The 27,215-nt window shown below is 39.3% G+C and overlaps 1 protein-coding gene across 1 annotated transcript in view; it reads right to left on the minus strand.

Moving 5' to 3' along the window:
- Positions 1-27,215, minus strand: part of LOC134699854 (uncharacterized) — a 75,240-nt gene that overhangs the window by 17,389 nt on the left and 30,636 nt on the right. Inside the window, exons 10-11 of the mRNA XM_063561261.1 lie at positions 1,270-1,421; positions 411-570 (exon numbers count right to left, since the gene is read on the minus strand). Of these exons, the coding sequence (XP_063417331.1) occupies positions 411-570; positions 1,270-1,421 (312 nt within the window). The remainder of the gene's footprint in view (positions 1-410; positions 571-1,269; positions 1,422-27,215) is intronic.

Raw genomic sequence — 27,215 nt, forward strand, 5'->3', positions numbered from 1 at the left:
GCCTGCTCCCGTCACACTTCAGTGATTCCCTATATAATCAACCAAATTTTTTTCTCAAAAGGAAGGGGCCCTGGACACCCCCCCCTAAATCTGCCTCTGCTTGTTCCTTATAGTGTGACAGCTGTCATGACTTTATTTTTTGCGATCATACTACTGTGAATTCAGTCATTTTCGTGGGTACTAATTTTTGTGGTTTGAGAAAAACTTACATATTTATGGCTATCTAATTTCTTAGTTTTAGCACCTCTGCATACACGTAATTTGTTAAACATTTTTTTCATGGTTCTCCTTTAATCACGAAATCTACGAAAATTGGTATCCCAATGAATAATAATGAATCCACAGTATATATATATGCCTTTTATTAAATTGATGGAATTCCATTGTCTGTTTTCCTTTAATGTTCTTACCTTATCACTATCAAGATCGAAGTCTTTGAGGGGCTGTACTTCCAATGGATTTCTTCCTAACGTAGCACATTCCCATAAAGTTGTACTGAAGGCATAAACATCACCACTAATTGTCATCTTTGACATGTCTTTAAATAACTCTGGTGCAACCCATGGAAGTCTGCAAATACATATATAAACAACGTGATATTTTGGCTAAAATATTAATTATAAATAAGAAGGTGTGGTATGAGTGTAAATGAGACAACTCTCTTTCCAAATCATAATATATAAAAAGGTTACCAATTAAAAAGGACAAAGTACAGCCTTCAACACAAAGCATTGGCTAATAGGTAATAGCAAGCTAAAAAGGACCCCAAAATGACTAAGCGTAAAATAATTCAAACAAGAAAATCAACAGTCATGACGGTCTAATATATACAATAAACAAGAAATAAGAAACAAGAACTATTTGTGTTTTTGTTGCACAGTGTAAAGTAAGCATTCAAGTTTTTTGTGTCATTTTATTGTGTTTTCTACTTATATACTACTGTAACAACCTATTGCTCCTTTGATATACATTGTCTCTGTCTTTTTTTTTTATCTATCACATTTATTATTACAACATGTACCAAGCAGATGGATTGACATGAACTATTAGCCGCTGGACACTGAGCAATACATTTTTAGCAAAGTCCTGAATTTTTACTTAAAAATTGAGTTTTTTTCTATTTAATTATTCATTGTTGAGGGGGGATAGGACCTTTATGACACCGTGATCGGGTGTTTTTAAGCTCGGGATTTCTTGTTTTTAAGCCTGGGAATTCGGGATCAGGACCCCTCCTACCCTCCCTCATCGTTAGAAGTTCAGATATCAAACCTTTTTGTATTGAGTACATAACCAATTGGCAGCTTGTTATAAATATTTAACATCCCACTATCAGCCAGCTTGATGAAGATATCTCCAGCATCATACTTAAACACCATCACATTCTTACAACAGATACTACCATGATGCAAACTCTTCTCATCCTAAAAATATATTACAACATATACTGTAATTGTACTTTTTTTCGCAGTGTATTTATTTTCACAATATTAGGGGATGGTTTATTATCGTGAAAATAAATACAGGCAAATTTAAAACCTTTCAACTGAAAGGCAAAAATTTAAAAAATCGTGAAAATAAATACCCATGAATGTGTTTGAAATACACAATTCGCGAAAATAAGTACCCGTGAAAATAAGTACAAGTACAGTATTCAAAAGATGCAAATTTTTTCATCTTAAAAATACAACTAGAACTTGAGCATTGCAATTAACTATTGGATGTAAATTCAAATTATTGTCCTTCAAATTGTCAACTTTTGATTGGTCTGTAGAAGAGGTGACATTAAAAAAAAAATATTGTCTCCCACTCAGCCATAGCATAGAGTAAATTGTCTCCCTCATATTAGCAAATTAAAATCTGGCATTTTAAAGTGAAATATAATAATATAGGGTTATTGCATGAATATTGGGGAATATTGTACCGAATAGAATCTTATATTACACGAGCTTGCGAGTGCAATATATGTTCTATGAGGGACAATATTCCCCAATATTCATGCAATAACACTTTATTGTATAGCAATATAATATTTGAAAGTAAAAATTGGTTTAAACTAAGATTTTGTCGTTGATGACGTCATGAATTTTGAAGATTTATTGCACTAGTGCAATATTAGAATTTATTGCACGCTAACTTTTGGTTACTTTCTGTGGGAAATATGATATTGCTATACAATAATATTATTTATTCGTTGAAATAATATTCCAGAATACTTTTTTTCATTTGGAACTTATATCATGAAGGAATTTTTATTTCGTGACAGTACCATCAAGATAATATGGGGACGAAGTCCCCAATTACGGTAGAAAAATCAATAAAAAAAAAAAAAAAAAAAATAGGGAAAATTTTCCTGAATTTTTCATTCTACTAATGAACTCAAAATCATTAACTTATTTATTCAGATCTACTTCCTGTTCCGGTCTTGTTGCTTCCTGTTTCAGTCTTGTTGACATGAGACTTTGAATGAAATGTATATTTATCAACATATCATCAAATATAGGAAGGAATTCAACACCCAATCATTTTTAATAATTGTTTGAAATGAACAAAAAAAAACGTTACCTGATCACAGCGTTTCTTTGTTTACATTGAATATGACCTCATAACTAAAATAACGTCACAACTAACTCCCTAACAACAGAACCAATATCGGAAACGTTAAGGTATATCCGTTTCTTTTATCAACATGTTTGAATAAAAAAAAAACAGACTTCGTCCCCATTCACAGGTAATGCCTGCCTCAGATTAATGTTCTCAAAATAAAAATACATGATTCTGATAATTTTGCATTGTAATTGATAAGAATTTACTTGACTACGACTTGAAATACAATAAACAAGGAAAATAAGAATAATGTCCTTGTTGATCATCACAAGAATAACATTTTTATATATGAAAGAGCTGAGAATTGAAATTTCTCTATATAATAATATGTAAATTTAAATGGTGATAATAACAAGGGAGACTATTTCATAAACGGGGAGAAAATCTAAAAATAGATACTGTAAATTCAGAAATAATTGCAAGGTTTTCATTATTGCGAAAAATGGGACAGAGTTGTAAACGCAATAATTAAAACTTGCGTTTTGAAATATTTTATGTGAATTAAACAGGATTTTTCTCAAAATCGTAAAAATAAAAATCGCATTTAAGTCTAAAATGACAAAATCGCCCAAAATTAATGCAAGCAATAATTTCTGATTTACAGTATTCTAATATAGAAATAATATAAGAAAGAATATGTGGTTTAATTGTCAACAAGACAACTCTCCACAAGAGACCAAATGACACAAAAATTATAGGTCACTGTATTTATGAAATCAATTATCTCTAATATATGTATACACATCAACAGTGTTAGAAAATAACAAAAATATACATTGCCAAAAATCATGAAAAGAGTTAAACATATGAGAAAAGTTTCAACAAAAATCAATAAAGTTATTTGGAATTTTAGAATTAAAACATTCGTAAAAAACAAAAATAAAACATTTCTGCCAGAACATTAATGTCCAGTAATTAATTACTGACCCAAACTAAATTACTCATAATGCCTTAAAAATTAACATATATCATGTAAAAGAGGATGGATAAATAATTTCTAATAATTCCAAACTAATCAAAGAGCTGAAAGCTCTGAAGAAAAATGACGCCACTGTCTCTAATATTGGGATAGTTTTTATGCAAGTCTTGATTTTCACATACCGTAATTTGTTTAACAATGCAACATGTCTCGTAAGCATATAATTGATATTCGTATATGTGTGTGTGTGAAGTGAAGGTGCCAACTGGCTGGTTTTTTTTTTAAGACAAATGAATAGGTCAAGACTACCTGAATTGTACAAATAAATCCCGTGGAAAGGCTTCTATATTTCTCACTGGTACAAAGGCTGAATCCGGGTCCATTCGCGCCCATTCACGTTTGCGCCAACTCATGTTCGCCCCCTTTCACTTTCACATCCTACATGTTCGCAACTAATCTTAATTGGTTTTGTGTTTAATAACTCTGTAAGCAAGTGTTTTCTTATAAGTATAATTGTTGTCATTGTCTCAAAATAAAGTGAGACAGCATTTTTTTTTTGTGTTGAATAAATCTTAATCATGTTTTGGATAGCGTATTGTTAAAGAAAATAATAATCCTTTCTAAATAAAGTGGTATTTTGTCAACGTTTTATTTAGCGTTGAATAACTCTTAATCATGTTTTGGTTAGTGTATTGCTATACTTTGTTTCATTGACCTCTTTCATAATGAAGTGAGATTCTGACTATTTTTTTTCTGTGTGTTGAATAAATTTTATCATGTTTTGGTTATAATAGTGGATTGCTATATTTTGGTTCCTATATTTTATTGTTTCGTTGTTTCAGATCAAAGGGCTTATAAACAATTATCTTTTGTGTTTTTCCTTTAAAATCTTCAATGTTTTACTCATACCAAGCTATAAATACATTCAGTATTTACACCAAAGCAATTTAAAACAACAATCATGATTTTCCAATTATTCAACTTGAATTTGAATTAAAATTGGGCGCGAATGAGTAGAGTGCGAACGAACCTTGGGTGTGAACGTGCGAGGTGCGAAAGTGTATTGGGCGCAAACAGACCTGATACCACATAGTCTGAACCCCCTTCTCCCACAAAATATGAAGTAAATTAAAAACAAATTGTTCAGAGAACAATTGAAGTCTTTCCACTAGAAAAGATCTATTTTTATATTGAAATATGAAAAATCAGTTTAAAATGTTGGTTCCTATGGCTTTATGACGTCCTATTAACCTATGACCTTGACCTCAATTTCAAGGTCACAAACCATGGACCTTGAATCAAAATATCCTAGGTCTTTAATATGTTTGGTTAATGAGTACTACCACTTGACGCGTAATTTTAAATGTAAGATGGACAAAAACTCCCTTTTATTGTATGCGCAGCCTTTCAACCAAAATATACAAGTAAGGACATGTAGCAACTAATAATTTATGAAAAATTAATTGTCAAAATGTCATACAGTATTTGAAAAGAAGTGAAAATAAGCCAAAATCAAAATTTATAATATGACCTTGACCTTTGACATTGACCTCATTTTCATTTTTAGTACCAATGACCTCATGAAGACCTTAGGTCTCTATCAGTTATGGTTTACCAGTTGAAAATGCATATCGCTTGAATCAAATGAAAAAGGGGGAATAACTCTCATATGGAGTCCCCATAGAGCTATGGTTCAAACGAATATTCTTATCCTAAATATGTAACGAGCAATTTGGTAAAATAAAATCTTTTACGGTTACGAAGGAGAGGTGGCCACAAGAAAAACAGTGTTTGGGGAGATAACTCTTACAACATAATGTATTTTGTTATAATTACATTTGATATATGTTTCATTATAATACTTTATTCTGATTGGCTAACTGCACATCACATGTTATTCCTCAAGCAATTGCATCACTCAATAAAACTTTTCATTCATGATAACACGTGGTCCCACAATAAAGTGCACAGATGAATTGAATAAAAAAGTTATAAAATTCGTGTTTTCATGATCCTAGCTAAAAAAAGTAATTATAAGTATTCAATGTTTCTTTTTGTAACCTCATAGGGTTGCAAAAGCGTTGACCGTGTGCACATTTTTAGAATGAAGCGCTTACGCTTACGCGTTTCATACAAAAAGTACTTCGGTCAACGCTTTTACACCTCAATGAATTTACCAAAAAAAAGCTTTCAATACTTAAATGCAGTTGTAAATTTTTAAAGCAAAAAGAGTTAATACTAACTTTCACTTTTTTTGGATGTTCATGTACATTTTGTATGTATTTATTTTTCTCAACTACATGAATTTTTTTGGTGTATTTTTAATGATATATATGAGTAGTCCAAATAATTATTACGTCTGGCAAGGCTTTTTAAATTTTATTCTGGGACACCTTCCTATGACCACAAGGCTATGTTAATTTTTTTCTGGGACGCCTTCTTAGGAAGCCTTCCTACGAACGTCTTAGGAAGGCGTCCCAGAAAAAAATAAAATAGCCTTGTCAGACGTCATTATTATTTGGACTAATACATGAGATATTGGATATTTTTATACTAGTGTCAAGCTATCCAGCAATTCTCATCCTGCAATTCTGTTTATAAAAATCTATCCTGCAATTCGTCATCCTGCAATTGCGTTTGGTAAACTACTTGAGCGACATTTTTTTTTCTTTAAAATTATAGTTTTTGACTTTTATGTTCACTGCAAGATTTATATAGAAAATAACTAAAGTTTTATATCCCATTTACACACTTTCAAATTAAGTTTGCAAATTTCTAACTCATATTTACAGTTTTGTAATTAGCATTTACATGTACCATAATATCATGATGACAATTCAATTATCTGTTAAGTTCGGAATGTGATGAACGCATGTTTAATTCACATTTGTGGTTTTCAAAACTCATATTAACGACCAAGAATAGAATTTTGATGTAAAATAAATTTGTCATAATATACTAAACTAGTACCAACAACACAACTTCTTTTTTAAACAGGGTCACCTCACTTGTTCAAACCCAATGCCCCGGCAGTTCTTTATGGCTAGGGATTATACACTCTGCTCTAATAAATAGCTATTGGGTAGTACTACAACAAGGGGGCAACTAATTTCTGGGGTAAGCATTTCTAAAGGACGAAAATTGCGTCCGAAATACGGAAATAAGCCTTATTTTGATAAAATACGCATTGGGGGGCGCCCACTTTCCGACCCATTGTCTCGGTAGTTCTTTATGGCTAGGCATTATAGCAGCTACTCTTATGAATAGCTATTGGACAGTACTACAACGTGAGGGTAAAGAATTTCTGGGGTAAGCATTCTTAAAAGCCGAATTTTTCGTCCGTAACACGGAAAAAAAGTCAAAATTGATAAGATATGCACTGGGGTCACCTCACTTGTTCAAACCCAATGCCCCGGCAGTTCTTTATGGCTAGGGATTATACACTCTGCTCTAATAAATAGCTATTGGGTAGTACTACAACAAGGGGGCAACTAATTTCTGGGGTAAGCATTTCTAAAGGACGAAAATTGCGTCCGAAATACGGAAATAAGCCTTATTTCGATAAAATACGCATTGGGGGGCGCCCACTTTCCGACCCATTGTCTCGGTAGTTCTTTATGGCTAGGCATTATAGCAGCTACTCTTATGAATAGCTATTGGACAGTACTACAACGTGAGGGTAAAGAATTTCTGGGGTAAGCATTCTTAAAAGCCGAATTTTTCGTCCGTAACACGGAAAAAAAGTCAAAATTGATAAGATATGCACTGGGGTCACCTCACTTGTTCAAACCCAATGCCCCGGCAGTTCTTTATGGCTAGGGATTATACACTCTGCTCTAATAAATAGCTATTGGGTAGTACTACAACAAGGGGGCAACTAATTTCTGGGGTAAGCATTTCTAAAGGACGAAAATTGCGTCCGAAATACGGAAATAAGCCTTATTTCGATAAAATACGCATTGGGGGGCGCCCACTTTCCGACCCATTGTCTCGGTAGTTCTTTATGGCTAGGCATTATAGCAGCTACTCTTATGAATAGCTATTGGACAGTACTACAACGTGAGGGTAAAGAATTTCTGGGGTAAGCATTCTTAAAAGCCGAATTTTTCGTCCGTAACACGGAAAAAAAGTCAAAATTGATAAGATATGCACTGGGGTCACCTCACTTGTTCAAACCCAATGCCCCGGCAGTTCTTTATGGCTAAGGATTATACACTCTGCTCTAATAAATAGCTATTGGGTAGTACTACAACAAGGGGGCAACTAATTTCTGGGGTAAGCATTTCTAAAGGACGAAAATTGCGTTCGAAATACGGAAATAAGCCTTATTTCGATAAAATACGCATTGGGGGGCGCCCACTTTCCGACCCATTGTCTCGGTAGTTCTTTATGGCTAGGCATTATAGCAGCTACTCTTATGAATAGCTATTGGACAGTACTACAACGTGAGGGTAAAGAATTTCTGGGGTAAGCATTCTTAAAAGCCGAATTTTTAGTCCGTAACACGGAAAAAAAGTCAAAATTGATAAGATATGCACTGGGGTCACCTCACTTGTTCAAACCCAATGCCCCGGCAGTTCTTTATGGCTAGGGATTATACACTCTGCTCTAATAAATAGCTATTGGGTAGTACTACAACAAGGGGGCAACTAATTTCTGGGGTAAGCATTTCTAAAGGACGAAAATTGCGTCCGAAATACGGAAATAAGCCTTATTTCGATAAAATACGCATTGGGGGGCGCCCACTTTCCGACCCATTGTCTCGGTAGTTCTTTATGGCTAGGCATTATAGCAGCTACTCTTATGAATAGCTATTGGACAGTACTACAACGTGAGGGTAAAGAATTTCTGGGGTAAGCATTCTTAAAAGCCGAATTTTTCGTCCGTAACACGGAAAAAAAGTCAAAATTGATAAGATATGCACTGGGGTCACCTCACTTGTTCAAACCCAATGCCCCGGCAGTTCTTTATGGCTAGGGATTATACACTCTGCTCTAATAAATAGCTATTGGGTAGTACTACAACAAGGGGGCAACTAATTTCTGGGGTAAGCATTTCTAAAGGACGAAAATTGCGTCCGAAATACGGAAATAAGCCTTATTTCGATAAAATACGCATTGGGGGGCGCCCACTTTCCGACCCATTGTCTCGGTAGTTCTTTATGGCTAGGCATTATAGCAGCTACTCTTATGAATAGCTATTGGACAGTACTACAACGTGAGGGTAAAGAATTTCTGGGGTAAGCATTCTTAAAAGCCGAATTTTTCGTCCGTAACACGGAAAAAAAGTCAAAATTGATAAGATATGCACTGGGGTCACCTCACTTGTTCAAACCCAATGCCCCGGCAGTTCTTTATGGCTAGGGATTATACACTCTGCTCTAATAAATAGCTATTGGGTAGTACTACAACAAGGGGGCAACTAATTTCTGGGGTAAGCATTTCTAAAGGACGAAAATTGCGTCCGAAATACGGAAATAAGCCTTATTTCGATAAAATACGCATTGGGGGGCGCCCACTTTCCGACTCATTGTCTCGGTAGTTCTTTATGGCTAGGCATTATAGCAGCTACTCTTATGAATAGCTAATGGACAGTACTACAACGTGAGGGTAAAGAATTTCTGGGGTAAGCATTCTTAAAAGCCGAATTTTTCGTCCGTAACACGGAAAAAAAGTCAAAATTGATAAGATATGCACTGGGGTCACCTCACTTGTTCAAACCCAATGCCCCGGCAGTTCTTTATGGCTAGGGATTATACACTCTGCTCTAATAAATAGCTATTGGGTAGTACTACAACAAGGGGGCAACTAATTTCTGGGGTAAGCATTTCTAAAGGACGAAAATTGCGTCCGAAATACGGAAATAAGCCTTATTTCGATAAAATACGCATTGGGGGGCGCCCACTTTCCGACCCATTGTCTCGGTAGTTCTTTATGGCTAGGCATTATAGCAGCTACTCTTATGAATAGCTATTGGACAGTACTACAACGTGAGGGTAAAGAATTTCTGGGGTAAGCATTCTTAAAAGCCGAATTTTTCGTCCGTAACACGGAAAAAAAGTCAAAATTGATAAGATATGCACTGGGGTCACCTCACTTGTTCAAACCCAATGCCCCGGCAGTTCTTTATGGCTAAGGATTATACACTCTGCTCTAATAAATAGCTATTGGGTAGTACTACAACAAGGGGGCAACTAATTTCTGGGGTAAGCATTTCTAAAGGACGAAAATTGCGTTCGAAATACGGAAATAAGCCTTATTTCGATAAAATACGCATTGGGGGGCGCCCACTTTCCGACCCATTGTCTCGGTAGTTCTTTATGGCTAGGCATTATAGCAGCTACTCTTATGAATAGCTATTGGACAGTACTACAACGTGAGGGTAAAGAATTTCTGGGGTAAGCATTCTTAAAAGCCGAATTTTTCGTCCGTAACACGGAAAAAAAGTCAAAATTGATAAGATATGCACTGGGGTCACCTCACTTGTTCAAACCCAATGCCCCGGCAGTTCTTTATGGCTAGGGATTATACACTCTGCTCTAATAAATAGCTATTGGGTAGTACTACAACAAGGGGGCAACTAATTTCTGGGGTAAGCATTTCTAAAGGACGAAAATTGCGTCCGAAATACGGAAATAAGCCTTATTTCGATAAAATACGCATTGGGGGGCGCCCACTTTCCGACCCATTGTCTCGGTAGTTCTTTATGGCTAGGCATTATAGCAGCTACTCTTATGAATAGCTATTGGACAGTACTACAACGTGAGGGTAAAGAATTTCTGGGGTAAGCATTCTTAAAAGCCGAATTTTTCGTCCGTAACACGGAAAAAAAGTCAAAATTGATAAGATATGCACTGGGGTCACCTCACTTGTTCAAACCCAATGCCCCGGCAGTTCTTTATGGCTAAGGATTATACACTCTGCTCTAATAAATAGCTATTGGGTAGTACTACAACAAGGGGGCAACTAATTTCTGGGGTAAGCATTTCTAAAGGACGAAAATTGCGTTCGAAATACGGAAATAAGCCTTATTTCGATAAAATACGCATTTGGGGGCGCCCACTTTCCGACCCATTGTCTCGGTAGTTCTTTATGGCTAGGCATTATAGCAGCTACTCTTATGAATAGCTATTGGACAGTACTACAACGTGAGGGTAAAGAATTTCTGGGGTAAGCATTCTTAAAAGCCGAATTTTTCGTCCGTAACACGGAAAAAAAGTCAAAATTGATAAGATATGCACTGGGGTCACCTCACTTGTTCAAACCCAATGCCCCGGCAGTTCTTTATGGCTAGGGATTATACACTCTGCTCTAATAAATAGCTATTGGGTAGTACTACAACAAGGGGGCAACTAATTTCTGGGGTAAGCATTTCTAAAGGACGAAAATTGCGTCCGAAATACGGAAATAAGCCTTATTTCGATAAAATACGCATTGGGGGGCGCCCACTTTCCGACCCATTGTCTCGGTAGTTCTTTATGGCTAGGCATTATAGCAGCTACTCTTATGAATAGCTATTGGACAGTACTACAACGTGAGGGTAAAGAATTTCTGGGGTAAGCATTCTTAAAAGCCGAATTTTTCGTCCGTAACACGGAAAAAAAGTCAAAATTGATAAGATATGCACTGGGGTCACCTCACTTGTTCAAACCCAATGCCCCGGCAGTTCTTTATGGCTAGGGATTATACACTCTGCTCTAATAAATAGCTATTGGGTAGTACTACAACAAGGGGGCAACTAATTTCTGGGGTAAGCATTTCTAAAGGACGAAAATTGCGTCCGAAATACGGAAATAAGCCTTATTTCGATAAAATACGCATTGGGGGGCGCCCACTTTCCGACCCATTGTCTCGGTAGTTCTTTATGGCTAGGCATTATAGCAGCTACTCTTATGAATAGCTATTGGACAGTACTACAACGTGAGGGTAAAGAATTTCTGGGGTAAGCATTCTTAAAAGCCGAATTTTTCGTCCGTAACACGGAAAAAAAGTCAAAATTGATAAGATATGCACTGGGGTCACCTCACTTGTTCAAACCCAATGCCCCGGCAGTTCTTTATGGCTAGGGATTATACACTCTGCTCTAATAAATAGCTATTGGGTAGTACTACAACAAGGGGGCAACTAATTTCTGGGGTAAGCATTTCTAAAGGACGAAAATTGCGTCCGAAATACGGAAATAAGCCTTATTTCGATAAAATACGCATTGGGGGGCGCCCACTTTCCGACTCATTGTCTCGGTAGTTCTTTATGGCTAGGCATTATAGCAGCTACTCTTATGAATAGCTAATGGACAGTACTACAACGTGAGGGTAAAGAATTTCTGGGGTAAGCATTCTTAAAAGCCGAATTTTTCGTCCGTAACACGGAAAAAAAGTCAAAATTGATAAGATATGCACTGGGGTCACCTCACTTGTTCAAACCCAATGCCCCGGCAGTTCTTTATGGCTAGGGATTATACACTCTGCTCTAATAAATAGCTATTGGGTAGTACTACAACAAGGGGGCAACTAATTTCTGGGGTAAGCATTTCTAAAGGACGAAAATTGCGTCCGAAATACGGAAATAAGCCTTATTTTGATAAAATACGCATTGGGGGGCGCCCACTTTCCGACCCATTGTCTCGGTAGTTCTTTATGGCTAGGCATTATAGCAGCTACTCTTATGAATAGCTATTGGATAGTACTACAACGTGAGGGTAAAGAATTTCTGGGGTAAGCATTCTTAAAAGCCGAATTTTTCGTCCGTAACACGGAAAAAAAGTCAAAATTGATAAGATATGCACTGGGGTCACCTCACTTGTTCAAACCCAATGCCCCGGCAGTTCTTTATGGCTAGGGATTATACACTCTGCTCTAATAAATAGCTATTGGGTAGTACTACAACAAGGGGGCAACTAATTTCTGGGGTAAGCATTTCTAAAGGACGAAAATTGCGTCCGAAATACGGAAATAAGCCTTATTTCGATAAAATACGCATTGGGGGGCGCCCACTTTCCGACCCATTGTCTCGGTAGTTCTTTATGGCTAGGCATTATAGCAGCTACTCTTATGAATAGCTATTGGACAGTACTACAACGTGAGGGTAAAGAATTTCTGGGGTAAGCATTCTTAAAAGCCGAATTTTTCGTCCGTAACACGGAAAAAAAGTCAAAATTGATAAGATATGCACTGGGGTCACCTCACTTGTTCAAACCCAATGCCCCGGCAGTTCTTTATGGCTAGGGATTATACACTCTGCTCTAATAAATAGCTATTGGGTAGTACTACAACAAGGGGGCAACTAATTTCTGGGGTAAGCATTTCTAAAGGACGAAAATTGCGTCCGAAATACGGAAATAAGCCTTATTTCGATAAAATACGCATTGGGGGGCGCCCACTTTCCGACCCATTGTCTCGGTAGTTCTTTATGGCTAGGCATTATAGCAGCTACTCTTATGAATAGCTATTGGACAGTACTACAACGTGAGGGTAAAGAATTTCTGGGGTAAGCATTCTTAAAAGCCGAATTTTTCGTCCGTAACACGGAAAAAAAGTCAAAATTGATAAGATATGCACTGGGGTCACCTCACTTGTTCAAACCCAATGCCCCGGCAGTTCTTTATGGCTAGGGATTATACACTCTGCTCTAATAAATAGCTATTGGGTAGTACTACAACAAGGGGGCAACTAATTTCTGGGGTAAGCATTTCTAAAGGACGAAAATTGCGTCCGAAATACGGAAATAAGCCTTATTTCGATAAAATACGCATTGGGGGGCGCCCACTTTCCGACCCATTGTCTCGGTAGTTCTTTATGGCTAGGCATTATAGCAGCTACTCTTATGAATAGCTATTGGACAGTACTACAACGTGAGGGTAAAGAATTTCTGGGGTAAGCATTCTTAAAAGCCGAATTTTTCGTCCGTAACACGGAAAAAAAGTCAAAATTGATAAGATATGCACTGGGGTCACCTCACTTGTTCAAACCCAATGCCCCGGCAGTTCTTTATGGCTAGGGATTATACACTCTGCTCTAATAAATAGCTATTGGGTAGTACTACAACAAGGGGGCAACTAATTTCTGGGGTAAGCATTTCTAAAGGACGAAAATTGCGTCCGAAATACGGAAATAAGCCTTATTTCGATAAAATACGCATTGGGGGGCGCCCACTTTCCGACTCATTGTCTCGGTAGTTCTTTATGGCTAGGCATTATAGCAGCTACTCTTATGAATAGCTAATGGACAGTACTACAACGTGAGGGTAAAGAATTTCTGGGGTAAGCATTCTTAAAAGCCGAATTTTTCGTCCGTAACACGGAAAAAAAGTCAAAATTGATAAGATATGCACTGGGGTCACCTCACTTGTTCAAACCCAATGCCCCGGCAGTTCTTTATGGCTAGGGATTATACACTCTGCTCTAATAAATAGCTATTGGGTAGTACTACAACAAGGGGGCAACTAATTTCTGGGGTAAGCATTTCTAAAGGACGAAAATTGCGTCCGAAATACGGAAATAAGCCTTATTTTGATAAAATACGCATTGGGGGGCGCCCACTTTCCGACCCATTGTCTCGGTAGTTCTTTATGGCTAGGCATTATAGCAGCTACTCTTATGAATAGCTATTGGATAGTACTACAACGTGAGGGTAAAGAATTTCTGGGGTAAGCATTCTTAAAAGCCGAATTTTTCGTCCGTAACACGGAAAAAAAGTCAAAATTGATAAGATATGCACTGGGGTCACCTCACTTGTTCAAACCCAATGCCCCGGCAGTTCTTTATGGCTAGGGATTATACACTCTGCTCTAATAAATAGCTATTGGGTAGTACTACAACAAGGGGGCAACTAATTTCTGGGGTAAGCATTTCTAAAGGACGAAAATTGCGTCCGAAATACGGAAATAAGCCTTATTTCGATAAAATACGCATTGGGGGGCGCCCACTTTCCGACCCATTGTCTCGGTAGTTCTTTATGGCTAGGCATTATAGCAGCTACTCTTATGAATAGCTATTGGACAGTACTACAACGTGAGGGTAAAGAATTTCTGGGGTAAGCATTCTTAAAAGCCGAATTTTTCGTCCGTAACACGGAAAAAAGTCAAAATTGATAAGATATGCACTGGGGTCACCTCACTTGTTCAAACCCAATGCCCCGGCAGTTCTTTATGGCTAGGGATTATACACTCTGCTCTAATAAATAGCTATTGGGTAGTACTACAACAAGGGGGCAACTAATTTCTGGGGTAAGCATTTCTAAAGGACGAAAATTGCGTCCGAAATACGGAAATAAGCCTTATTTCGATAAAATACGCATTGGGGGGCGCCCACTTTCCGACCCATTGTCTCGGTAGTTCTTTATGGCTAGGCATTATAGCAGCTACTCTTATGAATAGCTATTGGACAGTACTACAACGTGAGGGTAAAGAATTTCTGGGGTAAGCATTCTTAAAAGCCGAATTTTTCGTCCGTAACACGGAAAAAAAGTCAAAATTGATAAGATATGCACTGGGGTCACCTCACTTGTTCAAACCCAATGCCCCGGCAGTTCTTTATGGCTAGGGATTATACACTCTGCTCTAATAAATAGCTATTGGGTAGTACTACAACAAGGGGGCAACTAATTTCTGGGGTAAGCATTTCTAAAGGACGAAAATTGCGTCCGAAATACGGAAATAAGCCTTATTTCGATAAAATACGCATTGGGGGGCGCCCACTTTCCGACCCATTGTCTCGGTAGTTCTTTATGGCTAGGCATTATAGCAGCTACTCTTATGAATAGCTATTGGACAGTACTACAACGTGAGGGTAAAGAATTTCTGGGGTAAGCATTCTTAAAAGCCGAATTTTTCGTCCGTAACACGGAAAAAAAGTCAAAATTGATAAGATATGCACTGGGGTCACCTCACTTGTTCAAACCCAATGCCCCGGCAGTTCTTTATGGCTAGGGATTATACACTCTGCTCTAATAAATAGCTATTGGGTAGTACTACAACAAGGGGGCAACTAATTTCTGGGGTAAGCATTTCTAAAGGACGAAAATTGCGTCCGAAATACGGAAATAAGCCTTATTTCGATAAAATACGCATTGGGGGGCGCCCACTTTCCGACCCATTGTCTCGGTAGTTCTTTATGGCTAGGCATTATAGCAGCTACTCTTATGAATAGCTATTGGACAGTACTACAACGTGAGGGTAAAGAATTTCTGGGGTAAGCATTCTTAAAAGCCGAATTTTTCGTCCGTAACACGGAAAAAAAGTCAAAATTGATAAGATATGCACTGGGGTCACCTCACTTGTTCAAACCCAATGCCCCGGCAGTTCTTTATGGCTAGGGATTATACACTCTGCTCTAATAAATAGCTATTGGGTAGTACTACAACAAGGGGGCAACTAATTTCTGGGGTAAGCATTTCTAAAGGACGAAAATTGCGTCCGAAATACGGAAATAAGCCTTATTTCGATAAAATACGCATTGGGGGGCGCCCACTTTCCGACCCATTGTCTCGGTAGTTCTTTATGGCTAGGCATTATAGCAGCTACTCTTATGAATAGCTATTGGACAGTACTACAACGTGAGGGTAAAGAATTTCTGGGGTAGGCATTCTTAAAAGCCGAATTTTTCGTCCGTAACACGGAAAAAAAGTCAAAATTGATAAGATATGCACTGGGGTCACCTCACTTGTTCAAACCCAATGCCCCGGCAGTTCTTTATGGCTAGGGATTATACACTCTGCTCTAATAAATAGCTATTGGGTAGTACTACAACAAGGGGGCAACTAATTTCTGGGGTAAGCATTTCTAAAGGACGAAAATTGCGTCCGAAATACGGAAATAAGCCTTATTTCGATAAAATACGCATTGGGGGGCGCCCACTTTCCGACCCATTGTCTCGGTAGTTCTTTATGGCTAGGCATTATAGCAGCTACTCTTATGAATAGCTATTGGACAGTACTACAACGTGAGGGTAAAGAATTTCTGGGGTAAGCATTCTTAAAAGCCGAATTTTTCGTCCGTAACACGGAAAAAAAGTCAAAATTGATAAGATATGCACTGGGGTCACCTCACTTGTTCAAACCCAATGCCCCGGCAGTTCTTTATGGCTAGGGATTATACACTCTGCTCTAATAAATAGCTATTGGGTAGTACTACAACAAGGGGGCAACTAATTTCTGGGGTAAGCATTTCTAAAGGACGAAAATTGCGTCCGAAATACGGAAATAAGCCTTATTTCGATAAAATACGCATTGGGGGGCGCCCACTTTCCGACCCATTGTCTCGGTAGTTCTTTATGGCTAGGCATTATAGCAGCTACTCTTATGAATAGCTATTGGACAGTACTACAACGTGAGGGTAAAGAATTTCTGGGGTAAGCATTCTTAAAAGCCGAATTTTTCGTCCGTAACACGGAAAAAAAGTCAAAATTGATAAGATATGCACTGGGGTCACCTCACTTGTTCAAACCCAATGCCCCGGCAGTTCTTTATGGCTAGGGATTATACATTCTGCTCTAATAAATAGCTATTGGGTAGTACTACAACAAGGGGGCAACTAATTTCTGGGGTAAGCATTTCTAAAGGACGAAAATTGCGTCCGAAATACGGAAATAAGCCTTATTTCGATAAAATACGCATTGGGGGGCGCCCACTTTCCGACCCATTGTCTCGGTAGTTCTTTATGGCTAGGCATTATAGCAGCTACTCTTATGAATAGCTATTGGACAGTACTACAACGTGAGGGTAAAGAATTTCTGGGGTAAGCATTCTTAAAAGCCGAATTTTTCGTCCGTAACACGGAAAAAAAGTCAAAATTGATAAGATATGCACTGGGGTCACCTCACTTGTTCAAACCCAATGCCCCGGCAGTTCTTTATGGCTAGGGATTATACACTCTGCTCTAATAAATAGCTATTGGGTAGTACTACAACAAGGGGGCAACTAATTTCTGGGGTAAGCATTTCTAAAGGACGAAAATTGCGTCCGAAATACGGAAATAAGCCTTATTTCGATAAAATACGCATTGGGGGGCGCCCACTTTCCGACCCATTGTCTCGGTAGTTCTTTATGGCTAGGCATTATAGCAGCTACTCTTATGAATAGCTATTGGACAGTACTACAACGTGAGGGTAAAGAATTTCTGGGGTAAGCATTCTTAAAAGCCGAATTTTTCGTCCGTAACACGGAAAAAAAGTCAAAATTGATAAGATATGCACTGGGGTCACCTCACTTGTTCAAACCCAATGCCCCGGCAGTTCTTTATGGCTAGGGATTATACACTCTGCTCTAATAAATAGCTATTGGGTAGTACTACAACAAGGGGGCAACTAATTTCTGGGGTAAGCATTTCTAAAGGACGAAAATTGCGTCCGAAATACGGAAATAAGCCTTATTTCGATAAAATACGCATTGGGGGGCGCCCACTTTCCGACCCATTGTCTCGGTAGTTCTTTATGGCTAGGCATTATAGCAGCTACTCTTATGAATAGCTATTGGACAGTACTACAACGTGAGGGTAAAGAATTTCTGGGGTAAGCATTCTTAAAAGCCGAATTTTTCGTCCGTAACACGGAAAAAAAGTCAAAATTGATAAGATATGCACTGGGGTCACCTCACTTGTTCAAACCCAATGCCCCGGCAGTTCTTTATGGCTAGGGATTATACACTCTGCTCTAATAAATAGCTATTGGGTAGTACTACAACAAGGGGGCAACTAATTTCTGGGGTAAGCATTTCTAAAGGACGAAAATTGCGTCCGAAATACGGAAATAAGCCTTATTTCGATAAAATACGCATTGGGGGGCGCCCACTTTCCGACCCATTGTCTCGGTAGTTCTTTATGGCTAGGCATTATAGCAGCTACTCTTATGAATAGCTATTGGACAGTACTACAACGTGAGGGTAAAGAATTTCTGGGGTAAGCATTCTTAAAAGCCGAATTTTTCGTCCGTAACACGGAAAAAAAGTCAAAATTGATAAGATATGCACTGGGGTCACCTCACTTGTTCAAACCCAATGCCCCGGCAGTTCTTTATGGCTAGGGATTATACACTCTGCTCTAATAAATAGCTATTGGGTAGTACTACAACAAGGGGGCAACTAATTTCTGGGGTAAGCATTTCTAAAGGACGAAAATTGCGTCCGAAATACGGAAATAAGCCTTATTTCGATAAAATACGCATTGGGGGGCGCCCACTTTCCGACCCATTGTCTCGGTAGTTCTTTATGGCTAGGCATTATAGCAGCTACTCTTATGAATAGCTATTGGACAGTACTACAACGTGAGGGTAAAGAATTTCTGGGGTAAGCATTCTTAAAAGCCGAATTTTTCGTCCGTAACACGGAAAAAAAGTCAAAATTGATAAGATATGCACTGGGGTCACCTCACTTGTTCAAACCCAATGCCCCGGCAGTTCTTTATGGCTAGGGATTATACACTCTGCTCTAATAAATAGCTATTGGGTAGTACTACAACAAGGGGGCAACTAATTTCTGGGGTAAGCATTTCTAAAGGACGAAAATTGCGTCCGAAATACGGAAATAAGCCTTATTTCGATAAAATACGCATTGGGGGGCGCCCACTTTCCGACCCATTGTCTCGGTAGTTCTTTATGGCTAGGCATTATAGCAGCTACTCTTATGAATAGCTATTGGACAGTACTACAACGTGAGGGTAAAGAATTTCTGGGGTAAGCATTCTTAAAAGCCGAATTTTTCGTCCGTAACACGGAAAAAAAGTCAAAATTGATAAGATATGCACTGGGGTCACCTCACTTGTTCAAACCCAATGCCCCGGCAGTTCTTTATGGCTAGGGATTATACACTCTGCTCTAATAAATAGCTATTGGGTAGTACTACAACAAGGGGGCAACTAATTTCTGGGGTAAGCATTTCTAAAGGACGAAAATTGCGTCCGAAATACGGAAATAAGCCTTATTTCGATAAAATACGCATTGGGGGGCGCCCACTTTCCGACCCATTGTCTCGGTAGTTCTTTATGGCTAGGCATTATAGCAGCTACTCTTATGAATAGCTATTGGACAGTACTACAACGTGAGGGTAAAGAATTTCTGGGGTAAGCATTCTTAAAAGCCGAATTTTTCGTCCGTAACACGGAAAAAAAGTCAAAATTGATAAGATATGCACTGGGGTCACCTCACTTGTTCAAACCCAATGCCCCGGCAGTTCTTTATGGCTAGGGATTATACACTCTGCTCTAATAAATAGCTATTGGGTAGTACTACAACAAGGGGGCAACTAATTTCTGGGGTAAGCATTTCTAAAGGACGAAAATTGCGTCCGAAATACGGAAATAAGCCTTATTTCGATAAAATACGCATTGGGGGGCGCCCACTTTCCGACCCATTGTCTCGGTAGTTCTTTATGGCTAGGCATTATAGCAGCTACTCTTATGAATAGCTATTGGACAGTACTACAACGTGAGGGTAAAGAATTTCTGGGGTAAGCATTCTTAAAAGCCGAATTTTTCGTCCGTAACACGGAAAAAAAGTCAAAATTGATAAGATATGCACTGGGGTCACCTCACTTGTTCAAACCCAATGCCCCGGCAGTTCTTTATGGCTAGGGATTATACACTCTGCTCTAATAAATAGCTATTGGGTAGTACTACAACAAGGGGGCAACTAATTTCTGGGGTAAGCATTTCTAAAGGACGAAAATTGCGTCCGAAATACGGAAATAAGCCTTATTTCGATAAAATACGCATTGGGGGGCGCCCACTTTCCGACCCATTGTCTCGGTAGTTCTTTATGGCTAGGCATTATAGCAGCTACTCTTATGAATAGCTATTGGACAGTACTACAACGTGAGGGTAAAGAATTTCTGGGGTAAGCATTCTTAAAAGCCGAATTTTTCGTCCGTAACACGGAAAAAAAGTCAAAATTGATAAGATATGCACTGGGGTCACCTCACTTGTTCAAACCCAATGCCCCGGCAGTTCTTTATGGCTAGGGATTATACACTCTGCTCTAATAAATAGCTATTGGGTAGTACTACAACAAGGGGGCAACTAATTTCTGGGGTAAGCATTTCTAAAGGACGAAAATTGCGTCCGAAATACGGAAATAAGCCTTATTTCGATAAAATACGCATTGGGGGGCGCCCACTTTCCGACCCATTGTCTCGGTAGTTCTTTATGGCTAGGCATTATAGCAGCTACTCTTATGAATAGCTATTGGACAGTACTACAACGTGAGGGTAAAGAATTTCTGGGGTAAGCATTCTTAAAAGCCGAATTTTTCGTCCGTAACACGGAAAAAAAGTCAAAATTGATAAGATATGCACTGGGGTCACCTCACTTGTTCAAACCCAATGCCCCGGCAGTTCTTTATGGCTAGGGATTATACACTCTGCTCTAATAAATAGCTATTGGGTAGTACTACAACAAGGGGGCAACTAATTTCTGGGGTAAGCATTTCTAAAGGACGAAAATTGCGTCCGAAATACGGAAATAAGCCTTATTTCGATAAAATACGCATTGGGGGGCGCCCACTTTCCGACCCATTGTCTCGGTAGTTCTTTATGGCTAGGCATTATAGCAGCTACTCTTATGAATAGCTATTGGACAGTACTACAACGTGAGGGTAAAGAATTTCTGGGGTAAGCATTCTTAAAAGCCGAATTTTTCGTCCGTAACACGGAAAAAAAGTCAAAATTGATAAGATATGCACTGGGGTCACCTCACTTGTTCAAACCCAATGCCCCGGCAGTTCTTTATGGCTAGGGATTATACACTCTGCTCTAATAAATAGCTATTGGGTAGTACTACAACAAGGGGGCAACTAATTTCTGGGGTAAGCATTTCTAAAGGACGAAAATTGCGTCCGAAATACGGAAATAAGCCTTATTTCGATAAAATACGCATTGGGGGGCGCCCACTTTCCGACCCATTGTCTCGGTAGTTCTTTATGGCTAGGCATTATAGCAGCTACTCTTATGAATAGCTATTGGACAGTACTACAACGTGAGGGTAAAGAATTTCTGGGGTAAGCATTCTTAAAAGCCGAATTTTTCGTCCGTAACACGGAAAAAAAGTCAAAATTGATAAGATATGCACTGGGGTCACCTCACTTGTTCAAACCCAATGCCCCGGCAGTTCTTTATGGCTAGGGATTATACACTCTGCTCTAATAAATAGCTATTGGGTAGTACTACAACAAGGGGGCAACTAATTTCTGGGGTAAGCATTTCTAAAGGACGAAAATTGCGTCCGAAATACGGAAATAAGCCTTATTTCGATAAAATACGCATTGGGGGGCGCCCACTTTCCGACCCATTGTCTCGGTAGTTCTTTATGGCTAGGCATTATAGCAGCTACTCTTATGAATAGCTATTGGACAGTACTACAACGTGAGGGTAAAGAATTTCTGGGGTAGGCATTCTTAAAAGCCGAATTTTTCGTCCGTAACACGGAAAAAAAGTCAAAATTGATAAGATATGCACTGGGGTCACCTCACTTGTTCAAACCCAATGCCCCGGCAGTTCTTTATGGCTAGGGATTATACACTCTGCTCTAATAAATAGCTATTGGGTAGTACTACAACAAGGGGGCAACTAATTTCTGGGGTAAGCATTTCTAAAGGACGAAAATTGCGTCCGAAATACGGAAATAAGCCTTATTTCGATAAAATACGCATTGGGGGGCGCCCACTTTCCGACCCATTGTCTCGGTAGTTCTTTATGGCTAGGCATTATAGCAGCTACTCTTATGAATAGCTATTGGACAGTACTACAACGTGAGGGTAAAGAATTTCTGGGGTAAGCATTCTTAAAAGCCGAATTTTTCGTCCGTAACACGGAAAAAAAGTCAAAATTGATAAGATATGCACTGGGGTCACCTCACTTGTTCAAACCCAATGCCCCGGCAGTTCTTTATGGCTAGGGATTATACACTCTGCTCTAATAAATAGCTATTGGGTAGTACTACAACAAGGGGGCAACTAATTTCTGGGGTAAGCATTTCTAAAGGACGAAAATTGCGTCCGAAATACGGAAATAAGCCTTATTTCGATAAAATACGCATTGGGGGGCGCCCACTTTCCGACCCATTGTCTCGGTAGTTCTTTATGGCTAGGCATTATAGCAGCTACTCTTATGAATAGCTATTGGACAGTACTACAACGTGAGGGTAAAGAATTTCTGGGGTAAGCATTCTTAAAAGCCGAATTTTTCGTCCGTAACACGGAAAAAAAGTCAAAATTGATAAGATATGCACTGGGGTCACCTCACTTGTTCAAACCCAATGCCCCGGCAGTTCTTTATGGCTAGGGATTATACACTCTGCTCTAATAAATAGCTATTGGGTAGTACTACAACAAGGGGGCAACTAATTTCTGGGGTAAGCATTTCTAAAGGACGAAAATTGCGTCCGAAATACGGAAATAAGCCTTATTTCGATAAAATACGCATTGGGGGGCGCCCACTTTCCGACCCATTGTCTCGGTAGTTCTTTATGGCTAGGCATTATAGCAGCTACTCTTATGAATAGCTATTGGACAGTACTACAACGTGAGGGTAAAGAATTTCTGGGGTAAGCATTCTTAAAAGCCGAATTTTTCGTCCGTAACACGGAAAAAAAGTCAAAATTGATAAGATATGCACTGGGGTCACCTCACTTGTTCAAACCCAATGCCCCGGCAGTTCTTTATGGCTAGGGATTATACACTCTGCTCTAATAAATAGCTATTGGGTAGTACTACAACAAGGGGGCAACTAATTTCTGGGGTAAGCATTTCTAAAGGACGAAAATTGCGTCCGAAATACGGAAATAAGCCTTATTTCGATAAAATACGCATTGGGGGGCGCCCACTTTCCGACCCATTGTCTCGGTAGTTCTTTATGGCTAGGCATTATAGCAGCTACTCTTATGAATAGCTATTGGACAGTACTACAACGTGAGGGTAAAGAATTTCTGGGGTAAGCATTCTTAAAAGCCGAATTTTTCGTCCGTAACACGGAAAAAAAGTCAAAATTGATAAGATATGCACTGGGGTCACCTCACTTGTTCAAACCCAATGCCCCGGCAGTTCTTTATGGCTAGGGATTATACACTCTGCTCTAATAAATAGCTATTGGGTAGTACTACAACAAGGGGGCAACTAATTTCTGGGGTAAGCATTTCTAAAGGACGAAAATTGCGTCCGAAATACGGAAATAAGCCTTATTTCGATAAAATACGCATTGGGGGGCGCCCACTTTCCGACCCATTGTCTCGGTAGTTCTTTATGGCTAGGCATTATAGCAGCTACTCTTATGAATAGCTATTGGACAGTACTACAACGTGAGGGTAAAGAATTTCTGGGGTAAGCATTCTTAAAAGCCGAATTTTTCGTCCGTAACACGGAAAAAAAGTCAAAATTGATAAGATATGCACTGGGGTCACCTCACTTGTTCAAACCCAATGCCCCGGCAGTTCTTTATGGCTAGGGATTATACACTCTGCTCTAATAAATAGCTATTGGGTAGTACTACAACAAGGGGGCAACTAATTTCTGGGGTAAGCATTTCTAAAGGACGAAAATTGCGTCCGAAATACGGAAATAAGCCTTATTTCGATAAAATACGCATTGGGGGGCGCCCACTTTCCGACCCATTGTCTCGGTAGTTCTTTATGGCTAGGCATTATAGCAGCTACTCTTATGAATAGCTATTGGACAGTACTACAACGTGAGGGTAAAGAATTTCTGGGGTAAGCATTCTTAAAAGCCGAATTTTTCGTCCGTAACACGGAAAAAAAGTCAAAATTGATAAGATATGCACTGGGGTCACCTCACTTGTTCAAACCCAATGCCCCGGCAGTTCTTTATGGCTAGGGATTATACACTCTGCTCTAATAAATAGCTATTGGGTAGTACTACAACAAGGGGGCAACTAATTTCTGGGGTAAGCATTTCTAAAGGACGAAAATTGCGTCCGAAATACGGAAATAAGCCTTATTTCGATAAAATACGCATTGGGGGGCGCCCACTTTCCGACCCATTGTCTCGGTAGTTCTTTATGGCTAGGCATTATAGCAGCTACTCTTATGAATAGCTATTGGACAGTACTACAACGTGAGGGTAAAGAATTTCTGGGGTAAGCATTCTTAAAAGCCGAATTTTTCGTCCGTAACACGGAAAAAAAGTCAAAATTGATAAGATATGCACTGGGGTCACCTCACTTGTTCAAACCCAATGCCCCGGCAGTTCTTTATGGCTAGGGATTATACACTCTGCTCTAATAAATAGCTATTGGGTAGTACTACAACAAGGGGGCAACTAATTTCTGGGGTAAGCATTTCTAAAGGACGAAAATTGCGTCCGAAATACGGAAATAAGCCTTATTTCGATAAAATACGCATTGGGGGGCGCCCACTTTCCGACCCATTGTCTCGGTAGTTCTTTATGGCTAGGCATTATAGCAGCTACTCTTATGAATAGCTATTGGACAGTACTACAACGTGAGGGTAAAGAATTTCTGGGGTAAGCATTCTTAAAAGCCGAATTTTTCGTCCGTAACACGGAAAAAAAGTCAAAATTGATAAGATATGCACTGGGGTCACCTCACTTGTTCAAACCCAATGCCCCGGCAGTTCTTTATGGCTAGGGATTATACACTCTGCTCTAATAAATAGCTATTGGGTAGTACTACAACAAGGGGGCAACTAATTTCTGGGGTAAGCATTTCTAAAGGACGAAAATTGCGTCCGAAATACGGAAATAAGCCTTATTTCGATAAAATACGCATTGGGGGGCGCCCACTTTCCGACCCATTGTCTCGGTAGTTCTTTATGGCTAGGCATTATAGCAGCTACTCTTATGAATAGCTATTGGACAGTACTACAACGTGAGGGTAAAGAATTTCTGGGGTAAGCATTCTTAAAAGCCGAATTTTTCGTCCGTAACACGGAAAAAAAGTCAAAATTGATAAGATATGCACTGGGGTCACCTCACTTGTTCAAACCCAATGCCCCGGCAGTTCTTTATGGCTAGGGATTATACACTCTGCTCTAATAAATAGCTATTGGGTAGTACTACAACAAGGGGGCAACTAATTTCTGGGGTAAGCATTTCTAAAGGACGAAAATTGCGTCCGAAATACGGAAATAAGCCTTATTTCGATAAAATACGCATTGGGGGGCGCCCACTTTCCGACCCATTGTCTCGGTAGTTCTTTATGGCTAGGCATTATAGCAGCTACTCTTATGAATAGCTATTGGACAGTACTACAACGTGAGGGTAAAGAATTTCTGGGGTAAGCATTCTTAAAAGCCGAATTTTTCGTCCGTAACACGGAAAAAAAGTCAAAATTGATAAGATATGCACTGGGGTCACCTCACTTGTTCAAACCCAATGCCCCGGCAGTTCTTTATGGCTAGGGATTATACACTCTGCTCTAATAAATAGCTATTGGGTAGTACTACAACAAGGGGGCAACTAATTTCTGGGGTAAGCATTTCTAAAGGACGAAAATTGCGTCCGAAATACGGAAATAAGCCTTATTTCGATAAAATACGCATTGGGGGGCGCCCACTTTCCGACCCATTGTCTCGGTAGTTCTTTATGGCTAGGCATTATAGCAGCTACTCTTATGAATAGCTATTGGACAGTACTACAACGTGAGGGTAAAGAATTTCTGGGGTAAGCATTCTTAAAAGCCGAATTTTTCGTCCGTAACACGGAAAAAAAGTCAAAATTGATAAGATATGCACTGGGGTCACCTCACTTGTTCAAACCCAATGCCCCGGCAGTTCTTTATGGCTAGGGATTATACACTCTGCTCTAATAAATAGCTATTGGGTAGTACTACAACAAGGGGGCAACTAATTTCTGGGGTAAGCATTTCTAAAGGACGAAAATTGCATCCGAAATACGGAAATAAGCCTTATTTCGATAAAATACGCATTGGGGGGCGCCCACTTTCCGACCCATTGTCTCGGTAGTTCTTTATGGCTAGGCATTATAGCAGCTACTCTTATGAATAGCTATTGGACAGTACTACAACGTGAGGGTAAAGAATTTCTGGGGTAAGCATTCTTAAAAGCCGAATTTTTCGTCCGTAACACGGAAAAAAAGTCAAAATTGATAAGATATGCACTGGGGTCACCTCACTTGTTCAAACCCAATGCCCCGGCAGTTCTTTATGGCTAGGGATTATACACTCTGCTCTAATAAATAGCTATTGGGTAGTACTACAACAAGGGGGCAACTAATTTCTGGGGTAAGCATTTCTAAAGGACGAAAATTGCGTCCGAAATACGGAAATAAGCCTTATTTCGATAAAATACGCATTGGGGGGCGCCCACTTTCCGACCCATTGTCTCGGTAGTTCTTTATGGCTAGGCATTATAGCAGCTACTCTTATGAATAGCTATTGGACAGTACTACAACGTGAGGGTAAAGAATTTCTGGGGTAAGCATTCTTAAAAGCCGAATTTTTCGTCCGTAACACGGAAAAAAAGTCAAAATTGATAAGATATGCACTGGGGTCACCTCACTTGTTCAAACCCAATGCCCCGGCAGTTCTTTATGGCTAGGGATTATACACTCTGCTCTAATAAATAGCTATTGGGTAGTACTACAACAAGGGGGCAACTAATTTCTGGGGTAAGCATTTCTAAAGGACGAAAATTGCGTCCGAAATACGGAAATAAGCCTTATTTCGATAAAATACGCATTGGGGGGCGCCCACTTTCCGACCCATTGTCTCGGTAGTTCTTTATGG

This window comes from Mytilus trossulus, unplaced genomic scaffold, assembly GCF_036588685.1.
Source record: "Mytilus trossulus isolate FHL-02 unplaced genomic scaffold, PNRI_Mtr1.1.1.hap1 h1tg000085l___fragment_1__unscaffolded, whole genome shotgun sequence".
In the NCBI taxonomy this organism is placed as follows: domain Eukaryota; kingdom Metazoa; phylum Mollusca; class Bivalvia; order Mytilida; family Mytilidae; genus Mytilus; species Mytilus trossulus.